The 16,449-nt window shown below is 41.2% G+C and overlaps 1 protein-coding gene across 1 annotated transcript; it reads right to left on the bottom strand.

The window, feature by feature from the left end:
• Positions 1-3,014: 3,014 nt before the first annotated feature.
• On the bottom strand, positions 3,015-10,620 carry slc25a25a (solute carrier family 25 member 25a). The gene is made up of 10 exons (XM_035735754.1): positions 10,330-10,620; positions 8,246-8,372; positions 8,043-8,130; positions 7,796-7,910; positions 6,313-6,471; positions 5,461-5,613; positions 5,173-5,280; positions 4,832-4,999; positions 4,578-4,728; positions 3,015-4,435 (listed from the first exon to the last, which is right to left on the bottom strand). Exons 1-10 carry the CDS (start codon positions 10,486-10,488, stop codon positions 4,251-4,253), a joined length of 1,413 nt encoding a protein of 470 aa, XP_035591647.1. The 5' UTR covers positions 10,489-10,620; the 3' UTR covers positions 3,015-4,250.
• Positions 10,621-16,449: the final 5,829 nt, after the last annotated feature.

The following is a 16,449-nucleotide window of genomic DNA, read 5'->3' as shown; positions in this document are numbered from 1 at the left end:
CTGAAGGGCCACTGCTTTAGTTGATTGGTTCGAACACAAGGCATGGTCCATCTTAGTAAAATGGTCAGTAACGTCCAGAACATCCAAGGACTTGATGTTGGAGTCTTCAGCAGACCAGAAGTCCACACACACGAACTCGAGGGGCTCAGTCATGATGATGTTCTACAATGGAGCTCTGGTCTCTTGCTCGTGGGCCTTACTGAACACACACCCCTTGAAGCTCTTGATGTACTCTCTCACGTCAGACTCCAGACCATGCCAGAATAACCCTTGTCTCGTTAGGTACAATGTCCGCTGTTGCCCCTGATGACCGGCTTCATCGTGGACACCCAGACTGTTGCCCTTATAGAGGTGGGTACTACAGTCTTCTTCTTTGACAGTGAACTTTTGGTAACACGATATTGTACACTCATTTTCACAGTGAGCTTCTCCCAGGTCTTCAGAATCTGCAGCCTTGATTGGTTCGTGGCCACGTTCCCTCCTAGAAGGTCTCCAGCCCCTGTCCACGTAGAAATCAACTCTGGCTAGTGCGTCATCTTGACGCTGCTTGGATTTCAGGTCATCACAGGACAGCACTCTCACATCTGACATCTCAGATGGCACCAGTGACTAAATGAGCTGAGGCAGTAGCAGTGCACAGTCCTGTAGACCAGCCTTCCCTTGTGACTTCAGGACTGCTGACACTGCTTTCTTTGACAGAGAACCAGCAGGGGGATAGGAGGTAGTTTGGTAGTTCATTACAATTTCACAGGAATCTGCCTCAATTGACGGTGAGCAACTCTCGAGGTCAAATGGGTGGTTCGAACAGTGGAGCACATGTTGCACCTTCTCAGCATGTACTCCCGCAGCTTCTTCCAGCACCTGGGAGAGGACAGCCATTAATAGATGCATCTACAGACAGCAAAGAAAGGTCTACTAAGTCATGGTGGGCTAGCATGACCTGATCCAGGAGAGCTTGTTTTAACTGACTGAAGGCCTGTTTGCACTCACCAGTCCAGTCTGCTGCGAGTTTCCTATGTATTCCTTGTTTTTTCTTGCCCTTTCCATAGCGTGGCACCTTCGTTCCAGTTGTCAGCTCATGCAGCAGCTTAGAGATGGTGAAGCACCCCTCAATGAACTGCTGGTAATAGACTATCATTCCGAGAAAGGACAGAATCTTCCCCTGGGAGGGCACATCCGTGTTATCCTCAATGAGATCCTCCTCTGTCATCTCTGGATTGACTTCACTTTTTCTGGGTCTGTGGCGAACCTCCTTCACTGATGACATGCCCCAAGAACCACACTGACCTCGTGAAATGGAATTTCTTTGGAGCCAATTTCAGACCATGGGCTTTGAGAAGCTCAAAAACGGACTCCAAACGTTTCAATCAAAGTTCTTCAGTCGGGGCAAAAACCAGCACATCGTCCAGGTAACAGAGAAGGATAGAAACATGTTGATCCCCAAAAATGCTCAACATCATCCTCATGAATGTAGCTGGACAATTGCAAAGGCCCTGTGGAAGATGGCTATATTCATATAACCCAGAAGGAGAAGTGAAGGTTGTAAACTTCTTGTCGTCTTCATGCACCTCCACATTGTAGTAGCCACAAAGTCAAATCCATCGTAGAGAAGAAGGCATAACTACCCAGGGCCGCCAGAGCATCAACTTGGTGAGGTCGAGGGTGATTATCCTTCACGGTGCGAGCATTGAGCCATTGGAAATCTGTACACAGACTCAGATCGAGACTTCTTCCAGACCAGCACGAGCGGGGAGGCATACTCACTGCTGGATTTCCTGATTATCTCTCGCTCTTCCATGTCATCCAAGGCCTGCCTGAGCTTGTCATAATGGTTAGGGGAGAGCCTACACTTAGGCTAAAAGGCTTGGTGCCACTGAGGGTGATGCGATGGACATAACCAGTAGCCATCCCGCAATCTAGTTTGTGCCGGTAGAAGGTAGACTCGTAGCGGACTAAAAGATGAACTAGCTTGGCCATACACTATTGTGACACCAGAGTGGACTCAATGTCAATGTCACCTTGCCCTAACTAGTCACTCTGTGTGGTTTGAAGTCAGTCAATGGTCAAGCTGTCTGCACTACCAGTGAGGGATTGACAGGAACCCAGCCATTGCTCCACAATGTCGCTACTGTTCTCCCCACTATGTTTTTCGAAGCAGAGGTGGTGTGAATAACAATGATCTATTGTGCTGTGATTTGCATCCTCACACACTTATTTGCAAAGATGGGTTCACCCTTCTCCTGGACCTCCTCTGGAAACAGTTATAGGTTGCCTCTGCTCCATGACCAGTTCAAGCATGGCAATCAAACAATACAATGCCTTGGATGAGCCATTTGTGGGTTGCAGTCTCTAACAAGACCAAGAATCAAAACAGAAAAGTATATAAAGAAATGTCCTCATAAATAGCTCTGTTGCCACCGTTTGGTGAAAAGTAGAGTCGCACTCACGTTCATTGGCATGGGAAAGTTACTACCATAACAGGGTCACTAAATAATCATACTGTCACCACATACAAGTAATGAAGCGTATATTATATTTCCCCCACTCACTCATGCTACAAAGAGCGGAAAATTCTGCATGCAGGAAAGAATGCGAATCAGTTCATATGCACACGCTACCAACCCTTTTACATGCCCATAAGCTCAAAACCTGTAAAATAATGGAGTCCGCTCAAGCTCTTATGGGATAACAGAAATATACTCACTTTAGTCAGGCAAAGCCTCATCAAAACCCAGAACCTTGTTTCACCAAAATACCAAACACCAGGAATCTTCCCTTTAGTTGGTCCATTTTCAGCTACCCCGGTAATTATTCCTTTCAATGGCACCCTTTTCTTGATAAAGCAATAACTATAGGCCAATGTATGTTTCACACAAATAAACTCAAGGTTAATAAAACATTTATTTTATTTTTATTTTTTTTTAACACTGAATCTTTGAAATACCCTTATTTAACATCCACGTCCAAGTAAAGTGACACACTCAAGGAGTCAAGAAATACGCCAAAGACGTGAATATTACATATCCTTTTAATTTATTTGCTCAAAAAACATTGTACCAAATGGTCTATTAAAAAAATGATTTAACCAAAGTTGAAGTGGTTTCCAACTTTGTATCTAAAGTTAATGCAAAACCTTCAAATGTGTCTCCAATATTAAAGTGCATTCGTGTTTATCTACACAAAGCTCTAAAATCAAGTTTGTTTTTAGGTACAAAGACATTGATTAAGTGACCTGACAACCAAAAGAAGCAATTAATTAACAAAAGGCACCAATGTAAACTAACAAACTATTAAAATATATATAGAGGACAAATAGGCAAAATTAACTCAATAATTTAAAGCTCATGTGAAGTTATTTTGCAAACATACCCACTTAATACATAATGGTAAATATGGCTCTTCAGTTAGTTTTCCAAAACAAGTCAAATTTATAAGCATAAAGCCAGTTACTGCAATGTTCTGAACAAAAACGTAATGATGCCACTGTTAACATCAGACAAAAAAAACTAAATAAATATTAGATCGATATGGACATCAATACTTCACTCAATCAGAAATAGAGCATCAATTTAGTCAGAAACGGCAGTGTGAATAAATTAGTAATCTGTAAGGATTGAGAAGGGAAAATATTCACCATGTGCTTTTGTCCCATTGCCTACATACAGGGAAGGGAACACTAATTAATAGAAATGTTCATATCAGGCAAAGACAAAAGCAGGTGTGGGGAAAGAACCAATAACTACTCACAAAACCTGTTAATGCTAAGGAAAATGTCTGACTACATCATGTTAGACTGGGCATAACTGAAATGGTTTCTACTTAAGGGGACTGGTACAGTTTGAACTGTTGCATAACCTGATTTACTGAGTGAAGCCATAGAAACAGGACAATTTTAGAGGCACTATACCACAAACTGGCAACAAGAACAAGAATTGGTCCCCGATTATGGTGTTACTCACTCAGTTGGATAGATATTCAACCAACATTCATTATAGAATTCTGGTCCTAACTCAACAATTGAGCATCTAAATAAACAACTAAATAATAGCAGCAATAGCAATAGAGAGAAGCTCCTCCTTCCCCCTGTTTCAGCTCACAGAGTTGATACCATTTAATTCTGTTGTCCCTTGTTCTCCATCTTCTGGCATTCACAGAATGAGATGGCTCCATAAAACCTCAAGTTGCAAGAGTCACAGATTTCTTAGCCTCAACGGAGCGGTTGAAGATCCATTCAGATGTTGGGTGTCACCTCATCTCGACTTAACTCCCAGTGACATTTTCAGGTTCTCGTACACCACATAGCTGATGCTGACAGCTGGAATGACCTTCAGGAAGTTAGGGGCCAGGCCCCTGTAGAGACCAGTGGCCCCCTCTGTCTGGATGATTTGTTTGAAGAGCCCTGACATTGTCATCTGTGGGCTGCCCTCCAGCATGGCTATAGGACATAAATCACAGTCAGCATAAGAGCCAAAGAACAGAAAAACTTGTCATTTATAACCTCATCTAAATAAAATGAGGAAAATATGATATATTCCAATAAGCAGTGTAAATTAGGTGTGCATTGTTGAAGCTCTCACCTTGTGCCTGCATGCGGGTCCTGACAAGGGCCAGGGGGTAGCTGGCCAGCTGACCACAGGTGCTGGATACTGTGCCACATCCAAGCAGAACTAACACTCCCGGGTCATTACTGTTGCTACCATACTTCTCTAACCAAGAGTTCTTCAATGTCTGTGGAAAAAGGAACATATTCATAGACTATTCCAAATGGAGCCTCCAATGCAGTGAAAACATGTAACTAGAGATTTGTAACAGCCTTCTCTGGGTCTCTTACCTCATACACAGCCAGGTCCATTCCAGCGTAGGGGATGATGCCCATCATGTTGGGGATGAAGCCCTTGTAAAAGGCACGTAGTCCCTCTCTCCTGAAGATGCTCTTTGCACAGTCAGAGATGCCAGAGTACTGACCAGTCTTTCGCAGGGCAAGTCGTGTTTTCAGAACCTGGCGAGCAGGAAAAAAAAAACTGAAAACCTAGCAGGTGGCATGTAATCGGAACAAAAACATTGGCATTACAAACTTTCAAATCACCAGTGTTTGTCCCCATCCTGATAAAAATCACAGGTGTAATCGTCCCCATCTGTACAGACAGAGGGCGATGACCGGCGGCTGCTCACCTCCATGGGGTAGATGGTGCTCTGAGCGATGACTCCAGCCATCGAGCCAGCTACAAAACGCTCCAGGATGCCAAGTGTCTCCTTATCACTGCCAATCAAACGCTTGATCTACACCAGTGTCCGTTGAAAGAAAAGTGAGGGGATGAGATAAGATAGACCACGTTAGAACATAAACTTGGTCGTCACATACAGAATTTAGATGAAGTTATGATAAACGGTATACGAGTCCAGACTTTCCCTAAAATAAGTAAAATGACACAGGAGTAAGTGTTGCATTGCATGTAGTACCTGCTCATAGGCCATGAACTTGATGGCGGATTCAGGGGCGATTTTGATAATGTTGATTCCATTCCCTCTCCACAGCGACCTCATTCCACCTTCTTTGATCATCTGGGTGAGCCCACTCATGATGCACATGTTGTTGCTACGGGAACCATGGACCTGACAAATCAAGAATATAAAATGTTTATCATACAGAAGTCAAATGACCAATTAGATAATTGGGGCCGTATTCCGACTTAATCTGTGTGCTTAATGTTCAGCCAAGTCTCCAATTGACGTCAATTAATGATTTAGACGAACGTTTACGTTGTGCAAGCTTATTATAACTCGGAATCAGGCCCTTCTCAAAACATTTATTCAGTTATGCAAGTAATGAGGCATTCGCTCTGAGAATGTAAGTACAATATGGAACAAGTCAAAGTGTACTGGGGTCAGTTGCACCAACCCACAGATGACTTGTTCAAACAGACCCACTGACGTCAATCGTGAGTCCACACTTTGCTATCACGTAAAATCCTATCTACTCACTCCTGCCTTATCTGCCGCTGCAGCCAATCACATCTCAACAGAGAAGGTGTGCTGGCTCTCAGACACAGTAATTGGTCGGCTGGATGAGCCAGGGGGGAACAAACAGCCACTAGGACCCTTGACCCCATGTTTTGGCACATTTACATACTCATTAACCCATGTGTGACTCTTAGGTAATCGCTCTTGCAACAGTTCTGTTATTTGCCTACAAGTTATGCAAGATGCCCACTTGCTCTCAACAATGAACAGGTACCATTCCTAGGACTTAAAGTGTTGTTGGGAATACAGGGCTGTGGTGGTATCGAAAACAGTAGATCAAGGGCTTCTTACCTGCATGAGTACTTTGAGTCGGTCTAAGGGGGCGGTGAATGTTCGGGACACTGCTCCTGCACCTCCGCCTGCTACCAGATGCCTCCACCACATGCCTGTCAGTTTCTCCTCTGTCGTGAAGTCATCAGGCACCATCAGATTGTCGCCTACGTCAAACAGCTAGAGAGCAGACAGATTGAACATTAGTATAATTATCCACTAGCCCATTTATTTTGTCCCAAAATACATTAGTTATCCAAGAGCAGCTGAAACAAGAAGTTTAGTCAAGCTATAAGGGGTGAGCTGACATTTTCAGTGTGTGGGATTTCTAAGGCCTCATGTTTAGACAAACCATTCACCTAGAGGTGACTAGGGACAAGCAGTATTGACAGCTAAATGTGCGTCAGAGAAGACTCTGCCCTCATCCCTTTAGAGCAAAGGTCACAGGTTATGAGGCTTTAGGTCAGTTGACTTAATGTTCAGAGTTAGGAAGCAAGTTGGATTCTACACGTTTCATGTTCTGTTATTTTGGGACACTGCTGTGTAATCAGACATTAAACCAGTTAACACATAAGGGTGCTTATGCTTTAATGCCGTGGTTCGGACTTGACGTGCAGTCCTGATATTATGAGGGTGAAGACTGAGGGGAATGTTCCCTCCTTGTAAGATTGTTTGTTGCACAATGACCATCTAGGTCAGCCAGGGAGCCTCCCCAGACGTAGTTTAAGTCCCAAGAGAGGTGCCTTTGCAAAATCCATACCAGAGTACAGGCTTTATACCTCTTTACCATGCCAGCACCAAATCACTAACTGAAAGCTATTTAATGATAGGCAAGAACTTAGAAAATTGGCAGCACCTGTTATGCAAGTGTAATTAATACTACTGCCACATGTTAGTCTGGCCAAAGTGACTCAAGAGTAAATGCTGCTTGACATTTTGCCTGGCTTTTGTGTTAGGTGGTCATCTCATCTCCAAGGGAGTATGTCTGAATATTTTTAGCCCCAGCTCAACCTATAAAGGCTGTTCTGTAGCTTTTGGCACATTGGAGAGGTAAGCAGGCTAAGATTTAGAAGCCGCCTCACTCATTAAGGCGTACAGTATTTCAATACCCCACCCACACGCTGCCCAAGATCACACTGTCCCATGAAGGTGGTTCTAAGGCAGGGGATCATTTTATTCTCCTCCTACCTCTTTACAAATGTGATGATGTTACATAAGGGATAATTAAACCTGTATTGACATTTTATATAAGGGGGTAATTAATTCAACCCGTATTTTTTTTTAGCATAATCTTGTATTAAGAGCTTTCCTGTCCACCAATTAGTAACAAATATTAATTGGTGACACACATCCATTCAGTGGTGATCTATACAATATGATTAACATGACCATTCACAATATTGAACTTTAAAGGCTATTGTCAGTGGATAGAGTGTACTCAAATTCATGTTAAATATAATTCAATTCTCTTCTTTGTGGACAGCTATTTTACATCCTCCCTCACCGTGGAGTGTTTCCAGTAGAGGGTGATCTCAGGGATGTTGTTCTCTTTGGGCTGAAGCAGAGGGTAGTTGCTCCACTCATTCCAGTCAATGGTCATTGTTCCATTCTTATCCATGCTATTTAAAAAAAAAAACAGATTAAAACAAAACCATAAACTCTTGAGAATATGAATCAAACTGGTAATAATAGCTATACTGACAACATTGACCAAAATCATAAGGAAACACCGTTTCATCCTAATACCTTACCTCTGTAGGACCTTCTCTGCATGCTGCTGGGATATGTGAACACCAAGGTCCTGGAGAGACTGCATGATCTCCTTAGAATCCATTTTATCTGAATCACAATGGAAGACAATTCATCACAATTCCACCTGAATCCAAACTAAATGTGTATTTTATGGTAGCTTAGGCATGTTCTGAAAATTTCGGATTTGTGCATAATAGCATACCAGCTCTCCTTCTGTCCAGGTTCTTGAAGACGAGTTTCAGATCTTTCTCCTGATCTTGCAAATAGTGAACAAACTCCTCAAAGACCATCTGCCCATCCAGGTCATTGTCTGCACTTTTCACCGCTTTCTGCAGGGGCAAAAAAAACTAAATGATCAACAAAATTGCTTTCTTATAACAGACACCATGGAGGACAATAAAAAATCAAACGACAAAAGTAAACCCAAGACTGGAGCTTATCTGGAGGGGGACAATACTATTTGAATGCATGTAAGCACCTGACAGGAGGGTAAGGTGACTGTTGTGTGAATAATGTCAAACAGTGCATTTCCCATCACCTCAATATCCAGCCAAGACATAGCACTTCAACAATGTCTCTGATCGAGGCAAAGAACACTAAAGCCATTGACTCAAACCTAGGCTAACCCGTCTTTCATTTAAAACTATTTTGTCCCATGTTTAAATGCCATTGTATGTGAGAGAGAACAACGTGTATTCACTTTCAAAATGTGACATTAGGCCTGTAACATGGACAGAAAGAATTCTCCCAATGGGAGTGTTGTCACACGTAACTGCCAAAATAAAGGTAACATTTGAGTAAATGAGGGACACAAAGCATATTGAAAGCAGGAGCTTCTACACAGGTGTAGTTCCTGAGTTAATGAATCAGTTGACCCAAATCATGATGGGATGTTGTGTATAACAATACTCAGTTGCCCATTATTTTGGCCACCATGGCTAAGATCTCAGTGACATTGAAAGAGCAGTCTCAAAGGAGCGTAGGGGGGGTTAAAGGATGTGTGTGTCAGTCACCAGATCTCAACCCAATTGAACATTTATGGGAGATTCTGGAGGTGCCTGAGACAGCGTTTTCCACCGCCATCAACAACTCTCCAATAGATTCTACAAGTGTCTGTTACTCTATGCCAAGGCGCATTGAAGCTGTTCTAGCGGCTTGTGGTGGCCCAACGCCCTGTTAAGATAGTATGTTGGGGTTTCCTTTATTTTGGTAGATACCTGTAGTTCAAGACAGTAGAGCAAATCACACCAGGCCAGCAACTTAACTGCTGATGCCTCAGTCTATTTTAGACCAGGTAGGTTGACGGGCTTAGCACAAGTTGGCAGGTCAACTTGTCATTAAGGATATAGATACATGTCCACGACACTAATACCTATGCCTGAAGACACGAGGGCTCGAATCACGATGCCAACCTCAGCCAAGAACATCATGTCTTGCCTCTGTAGGGCACGCAGTCTTGAGGGTCAATTAACTAGTCTTGCATGCATGGGGCGGCAGGTAGTCGAGTGGTTAGAGCGCTGAACAAGGCAGTTAACCCACTGTTCCTAGGCCGTCATTGAAAATAAGAATTTGTTCTTAACAGACTTGCCTAGTTAAAGGTAAAATAAAATAAAAACTGTAATTTAACAATTCCATCATGTTTCAGTGATTTCTTAATGTGCCTAATTGACAACCCTGAATCTGCTGGTTTAGTGCTTAGGGTCACTGATATGCAATTAGACTACTAAGAGGCACATTTAAAATTAAACTAGAAGTGGTTGCTGGCCAAAGCCCAATGCACAATCAATGTAGAGAACAATAATAAAATTGTCTATGACTTCAGTGTCAGATTACAGTTTATGAATTATAAAACAAAGTCAAAGAATTCTAACATTGATGAAGCAAATGCAAATTCATTTTTCAAATATATTAATGAATATCTGGGGCCACATTTATCCCTCGGGGGAACTCCTTGAGCCTGTCTACACTATGTTATATGAAATTATGCGTTCTATCTTGAATTCCATGGGTCTGAATCATTGTTGCATTCAATTCCTGCTGAAACCTTTAAACATTATGGTCTGATGTGGTGGATTACATGCAACACTATGCAGTAGGTAAGATTTTGACAAACACAGACTCCAGGAAGGGGGGGGGGGGTTGCATTTACAGGAAAGTACGACAGCATTGTTAAAAAACGTATAGTTTAGGAAAAAGACAAATTAAATCACTCAAAATGTAAAACTTGCTGTGAAGTTTGCAGAAGCATATAAATACATATGTAAAAGAATAGAGTGCAAGTCTTACCTTTCGCCATTTCCGATAAATTGAACATTCTTGGGACGGTAGAAACACACTCAATTTGAAGAGCGACTTCAGCTCCGATGGTAGTCCATTGGACTCATAATACTCGAATTCAATAGGATCCGAATTCGGAACAGGCACATAAAGGCACAGGCCAAGCATGTTTAAATGTAAGATAAAGCCACTCCTCAATAAATAAATAAATAAAAAGTACACCAAAGATTAATAAATTCCCTAGGCGTGTTACTACTAAAACGCCGGTAAAGAAGTGCCTCGTGTTATAGAAATCTATGAAACCACACCCTTCTGAAAATAGAGCCATTTTATTGGCTCCTATGATGATCTTTTTGCCCCCCTCTCTCGGTAACGTCATTTGCTATCGACCAATCACTGCATCATTCAATCGACAAGCACTGATCTTGCGTGAAAGCTGCTCAATGACCCCCAACCCCTCCCTCAGACTATTGTGCCACGTTCATGTCCCATTCAGGAACTAGGAAACTCGGAAATGTCAGACTTGCTAACTGGTTGCACGCGTACTGCGTTCAACCAGTTAGCAATTCGGATATTGCCGAGTTTCCTAGTTCTGACTAGTAGTTGAATGCAGCATTAACCCTCTCTTACCCCAAACTACGGTTTGTTAGCCTACCCCTATGTCACATAGGCTATATTTTGGGAAAATAACAAACGTTTCCCGTTTGGAGATTCATCATGCCTTAATTGAAATTTGTGATATGTTAGTACTACAGGTTTTATAAGCAGAGTTTTACAGGGTGAAGGCCTTTAATATGCTGCTTTGCAGTCTAGCTCTACAATACATCATATACATGAGGTTATTAGATTGAAATTTATTAAATTCTTTATTTTCATCAATGTTTGTCATTCTATATTGTCATTTAAAGCTGATTGATTCTACCAGCAAGATGGTCTGAGTTCAGCCAACACATCATTAATAGCAACTTTCTGAAAATGTCCGGCTAAGACAGAACAAGCAGATCCTTAGATTGTTCCTTAGATTGTTATTTAGCCTGGTAGTAACAATTTTAACAACTGCAGGAATTATGAGATAACAAACTGTGCCTTTTATCAAATCAAATCAAATTGTATTTGTCACATGCACCGAATACAACAGGTGTAGTAGACCTTACAGTGAAACGCTTACTTCCAAGCCCTTAACCAACAATGCAGTTTTAAGAAAAATAAGTAAAAAATATAAGTAAAAAATAAAGATCCAATGCAGCTGTTTTTTTTCTCAATATAAAATAATTTCTGAGTAACAATTAAGTACCTTACTGTGACTGTTAAAAAATATATGCGCAATATATATATATATACACACTTTTTTAGCACAGAGAAATTTCTCAAGCAAGAGTTTTGCTAGGACAGTCTGTGAGTGGTCTGAGTGGGGAGAGGCAAATTGAAAACTATCTGTTATCGGCAGAAAGGTTCAGAAATCTACTTCTTATCGGTCTATTAACTAATTTACCATCTGGTGATGTCATCAGGCAGGCCAAAGCTCCATCTCACCAAAACAGACTGACATTTCAGGCAGTCTTTTCAAACAGCCTTTGCACTAAAATGGCATAATCATCATTTTCACAATTCCACTGTATTATTCAAGCTCATAGTGTGGAAATACAGTATATATAAAACTTAGGTCAATTTTTGACTGCACTGGGGCCTTTAATATCGATACAGTATTATAAAAGGCTTAATAGTTTGGGTGGTTGGCTTTCTCCAGAGAATAAAAAGTAATCAACAGATTAAAACTTTTATATTAGTTTTTTAAAAATCTTTACATGGGGTTTGTATGTCCTGCGAGGTCTGCATTTGCGAGGTCTGCATTTGTCCCACCAGACCACCAGGTACTATGGAACACCATGTATGTAATAAAATGATGACGACATGCCTAGACTTAAAAGCCAGGTGACAAGCGCCAAGTGACGCATGTGCTGGAACAACGTCAAGGTTTTTGGTTAAACCACGTGGTGGACAGACAGCTGAGTCCAGGGGCGGTCTTGGGCAATAATTTGGCCCTGGCATTTTCTCCAAACCAGCCCACATCACTGCTCACTCCCCCAACTCACTTTTGGGGTGACAATTAGACTATAGTTGCTATATTTTACTGTAAAAATAGGAATAAGAATGTCCAGAATTGTTTTTGGTTCAATAGAGATGAATTACATACATCTTTATGTGCACTAACTAATATCATAGGCTAATTCATTTGGGGTTCAACACACGAGGAAGTGGAAACTCAAAACACATGAACTATAATACCCACTGCTAGTAGCCATTTTCCATCCAACAGCAAATGTAAGGTCCTAAAAAAAACATTGCAGTTGTAGGCTACTACCCATGAGGCATTTTGTGCGCCACTCCATATCTCAAAGCCATATCAAATATCTTGGTTGTAAAATACCTACAGAAAGCTGATACCCTCCCCTCTCTTCGACAGGGACAAGGGGACGAAGCTTCTTAAGCTGTGTGTTTCACGTAACTGCATTTTGAAATGTTATACAATCAGAACACATTTTTCTCTCGAGCAGGCCCCAGCAAGGGCACCGGCACAGGGGCAGACACATTCATTACAGGAATCATGAGGATAATATAATTTACTGTTTGACCAAATAATGCTTTTAGCTACCGTTTTTATATTTTTTTAATAGTATTTTATTAGGATCCCCATTAGCTGTTGCTGAAGCAGAATGCATCCTGAGGTCCACACAAAACATAAAATATGACATAATACAGAACATCAATAGACAAGAACACCTCAAAGAATGAACTACACACATTTAAAATAAGAACAATAGAACCAAAAAAGGTCCCAGGGACAGTTACATGCATGCATACACTGGTATATATAAAGTACTAGTCAAAAGTTTGGACACACCAACTCATTCAAGGGTTTCTCTTTATGTTTGACTATTTTCTAAATTGAAGAATAATAGTGAAGACATAAAAACTATGAAATAACACATATGGAATCATGTAGTAACCAAATAAATTGTTAAACAAATCAAAATATATTTTATATATTCTTCAAAGTAGCCACCCTTTGCCTTGAGCGTCGCTGCACAGCTATTTTCAGCTCTCTCCAGAGATGTTAGATCGGGTTCAAGTCCGGGATCTGGCTGGGCCACTCAAGGACATTCAGAGACTTGTCCCGAAGCCACTCATGTGTTATTATTTGTCTTGGCTGTGTGCTTAAGGTTGTTGTCTGGTGGGAAGGTGAACCTTCATCCCAGTCTGAGGTCCTGAGCGCTCTTGGAGCAGGTTTTCATCAAGGATCTCTCTGTACTATGTTCTGTTCATCTTTGCCTCAATCCTAACTAGTCTCCCAGTCCTTACCGCTGAAAAACATCCCCACAGCATGATGATGCCACCACCATGCTTCAAGGTAGGGATGTTGCCAGATTTCCTCTAGACGTGACACTTGACATTCAGGCCAACGAGTTCAATCTTGGTTTCATCAGCCCAGAGAATGATATTTTTCATGGTCTGAGAGTCTTTAGGTGCCTTTTAGCAAACTCCAAGCGGGCTGTCATGTGTCTTTTACTGAGGAGTGGCTTCGGTCTGGCCACTTCACCATAAAGGTCTGATTGGTGGAATGCTGCAGAGCTGGTTGTCCTTCTGGAAGGTTCTCCCATCTCCACAGAGGAACTCTAGAGCTGTGTCAGAGTGACCATTGGGTCCTTGGTCACCTACCTGACCAAGGCCCTTCTCCCCCGATTGCTCTGTTTGACCAGGTGACCAGCTCTAGGAAGAGTCTTGGTGGTTCCAAACTTCTTCAATTTTAGAATGATGGAGGCCACTGTGCCTCGACACAATCTTGTCTCTGAGCTCTACGGACAATTCCTTCAACCTCATGGCTTGGTTTTTGCTCTGACATGCACTGTCAACTGTAGGACCTTGTACTGAATACCATCCAAAGACCCTGTATATGTCATACATTACCATAACTGTTTCTGTATACTGCTGTATAAACTTACAGAGCGAATAAACTTTGTCTTGAAGACAAGTCTACATATTAGCTATATTGACGGACTAATCTACTTTGTTATTGAAACATGTTTCCTTGCCAACAAATCAATTTCAAACGATACACCAAATCCTTGCTTCATTTGTTTGAGCAGTTAGACTGAAGCTAGTTTATTCAAATGTATTTCATGAAAATCACAATGAATTGATCCAGGAGTTGAAGTCAACACTATATTAGTTTCTGATGCAGCTGGAATCATTTAGTCACTTTTCAGTACACTTGTAAAAAACAAGATTATATAAAACACTACTATATGTACAGTGGGGCAAAAAAGTATTTAGTCAGCCAGCAAAAAGATGAGAGAGGCCTGTAATTTTCATCATAGGTACACTTCAACTATGACAGACAAAATGAGAAAGAAAATCCAGAAAATCACATTGTAGGATTTTTTATGAATTTATTTGCAAATTATGGTGAAAAATAACACCTACAAACAAGCAAGATTTCTGGCTCTGACAGACCTGTAACTTCTTCTTTAAGAGGCTCCTCTATCCTCCACTCGTTACCTGTATTAATGGCACCTGTTTGAATTTGTTATCAGTATAAAAGACACCTGTCCACAACCTCAAACAGTCACACTCGAAACTCCACTATGGCCAATACCAAAGAGCTGTCAAAGGACACCAGAAACAAACAGACATACAAGACCACTGATAATCTCCCTCGATCTGGGGCTCCACGCAAGATCTCACCCCGTGCGGTCAAAATGATCACAAGAATGAAGCGTGGTATGCGTACGTTCTAATTTTTGAAAAGAATGAACACTGAACAAACTAACAAAACAAAACATGAAGCTAATATGAATAGTGCAGACAGGCAACTAAACATAGGACAAGATCCCACAAACACCAAAAGGAAAATGGCTACCTAAATATAATCCCTAATCAGAGACAACGATAAACAGCTGCCTCTGATTGGGAACCATCTCAGGCCACCATAAACATACAAATACCTAGACCTACAAAACCCTAGACATAAAAAAAACCTAGACCATACAAAACCCCTAGACAATACAAAAACTAGCGTATCCACCCTAGTCACACCCTGACTTAATCAAAATACAGTATAAAGAAAACAGAGATCTCAGGTCAGGGCGTGACATACACATACAACATCTGTATGGTCAAGTATTACATTTCAAGCACAGATTCAACTTCAAAAATGTAGATGGGTAACAATAACAAATCAGACATTGACTATCTCTTTAAGCATGGTCAATTTAATAATTATGCTGTGGATGATGTATTAAACCACCCAAACACATTAAAAATACAGTCGTGCTTCTGAACTGAGCTGCAGGACAGGAAGGAAACTGTTTAGACAATTGGTGATTTTAAGACAGCTAAAATTGTTGTGATGGGATAAAGCTGAGTATGGATCTACATTGTGGTGACTCCGCAATAATGAACTAAATGACAGAGTGAAAAGAAGAATACAATTATGCAGAATACAAATATTCCATCCTGTTTGCAACAAGGCTCTAAAGTAATACTGCAACAAAAAAGGCAAAGGAATTCACTTTTTGGCCTAAATACAAAGCCTTATTCTTGGAGAAAATCCAACACATCACTGAGTAACTACCTCCTTATTTTCAAGCATGGTGATGGCTGCATCATGGTATGGGTATGCTTGACATCGGCAAAGACTGGGGAGTTTTTCAGGAATAAAAGAAATGGGATGGATCTAAACTCTAGCAAAATCCTAGAGGAAAACCTGCTTCAGTCTGCTTTACACCATACACTGGGAGAGGAATTCTACTTTCAGCAGGACAATAACCTACAACACAAGGCCAAATCTACCAAGAAGACAGTTCATGTTATTGAGCGGCAATATTATTATATTATTGATATAATTGAGCGGCAGTTTTGAGTTAAATCTGCTTGAAAATCTATGCATGACTTGAAAATTGCTGTGTAGCCATGACCCCCAACATCTTCACAGTGCTTAAAGAATTTTGAAAAGAATAATGGGCAAATATTGCACAACCCAGATGTGCAAAGCTCTTAGAGATTTACCTGATACAATTCACAACTATAATCGCAGCCACATATGTTTTTTACCTCAGCGGGATACACTGT

This window comes from Oncorhynchus keta, chromosome 25 (genome assembly GCF_023373465.1).
Source record: "Oncorhynchus keta strain PuntledgeMale-10-30-2019 chromosome 25, Oket_V2, whole genome shotgun sequence".
NCBI classification, from domain to species: Eukaryota; Metazoa; Chordata; class Actinopteri; order Salmoniformes; family Salmonidae; genus Oncorhynchus; species Oncorhynchus keta.
The sequence above is the reverse complement of the archived record's forward strand: the minus strand, read 5'-3'. Positions and strand labels throughout refer to the sequence as shown.

What these genes read in the sequence shown, in the direction of transcription:
- slc25a25a (XM_035735754.1), bottom strand. Translation starts at nt 10,488, where the DNA reads ATGCTTGGCCTGTGCCTTTATGTGCCTGTTCCGAATTCGGATCCTATT. An exon ending in GCAGAGAAGGTCCTACAGAG is followed by an intron (nt 7,911 to 8,042) that starts GTAAGGTATTAG and finishes TTTTTTAAATAG; the next exon opens with CATGGATAAGAATGGAACAA. An exon ending in TGGACCTGGCTGTGTATGAG is followed by an intron (nt 4,729 to 4,831) that starts GTAAGAGACCCA and finishes CTTTTTCCACAG; the next exon opens with ACATTGAAGAACTCTTGGTT.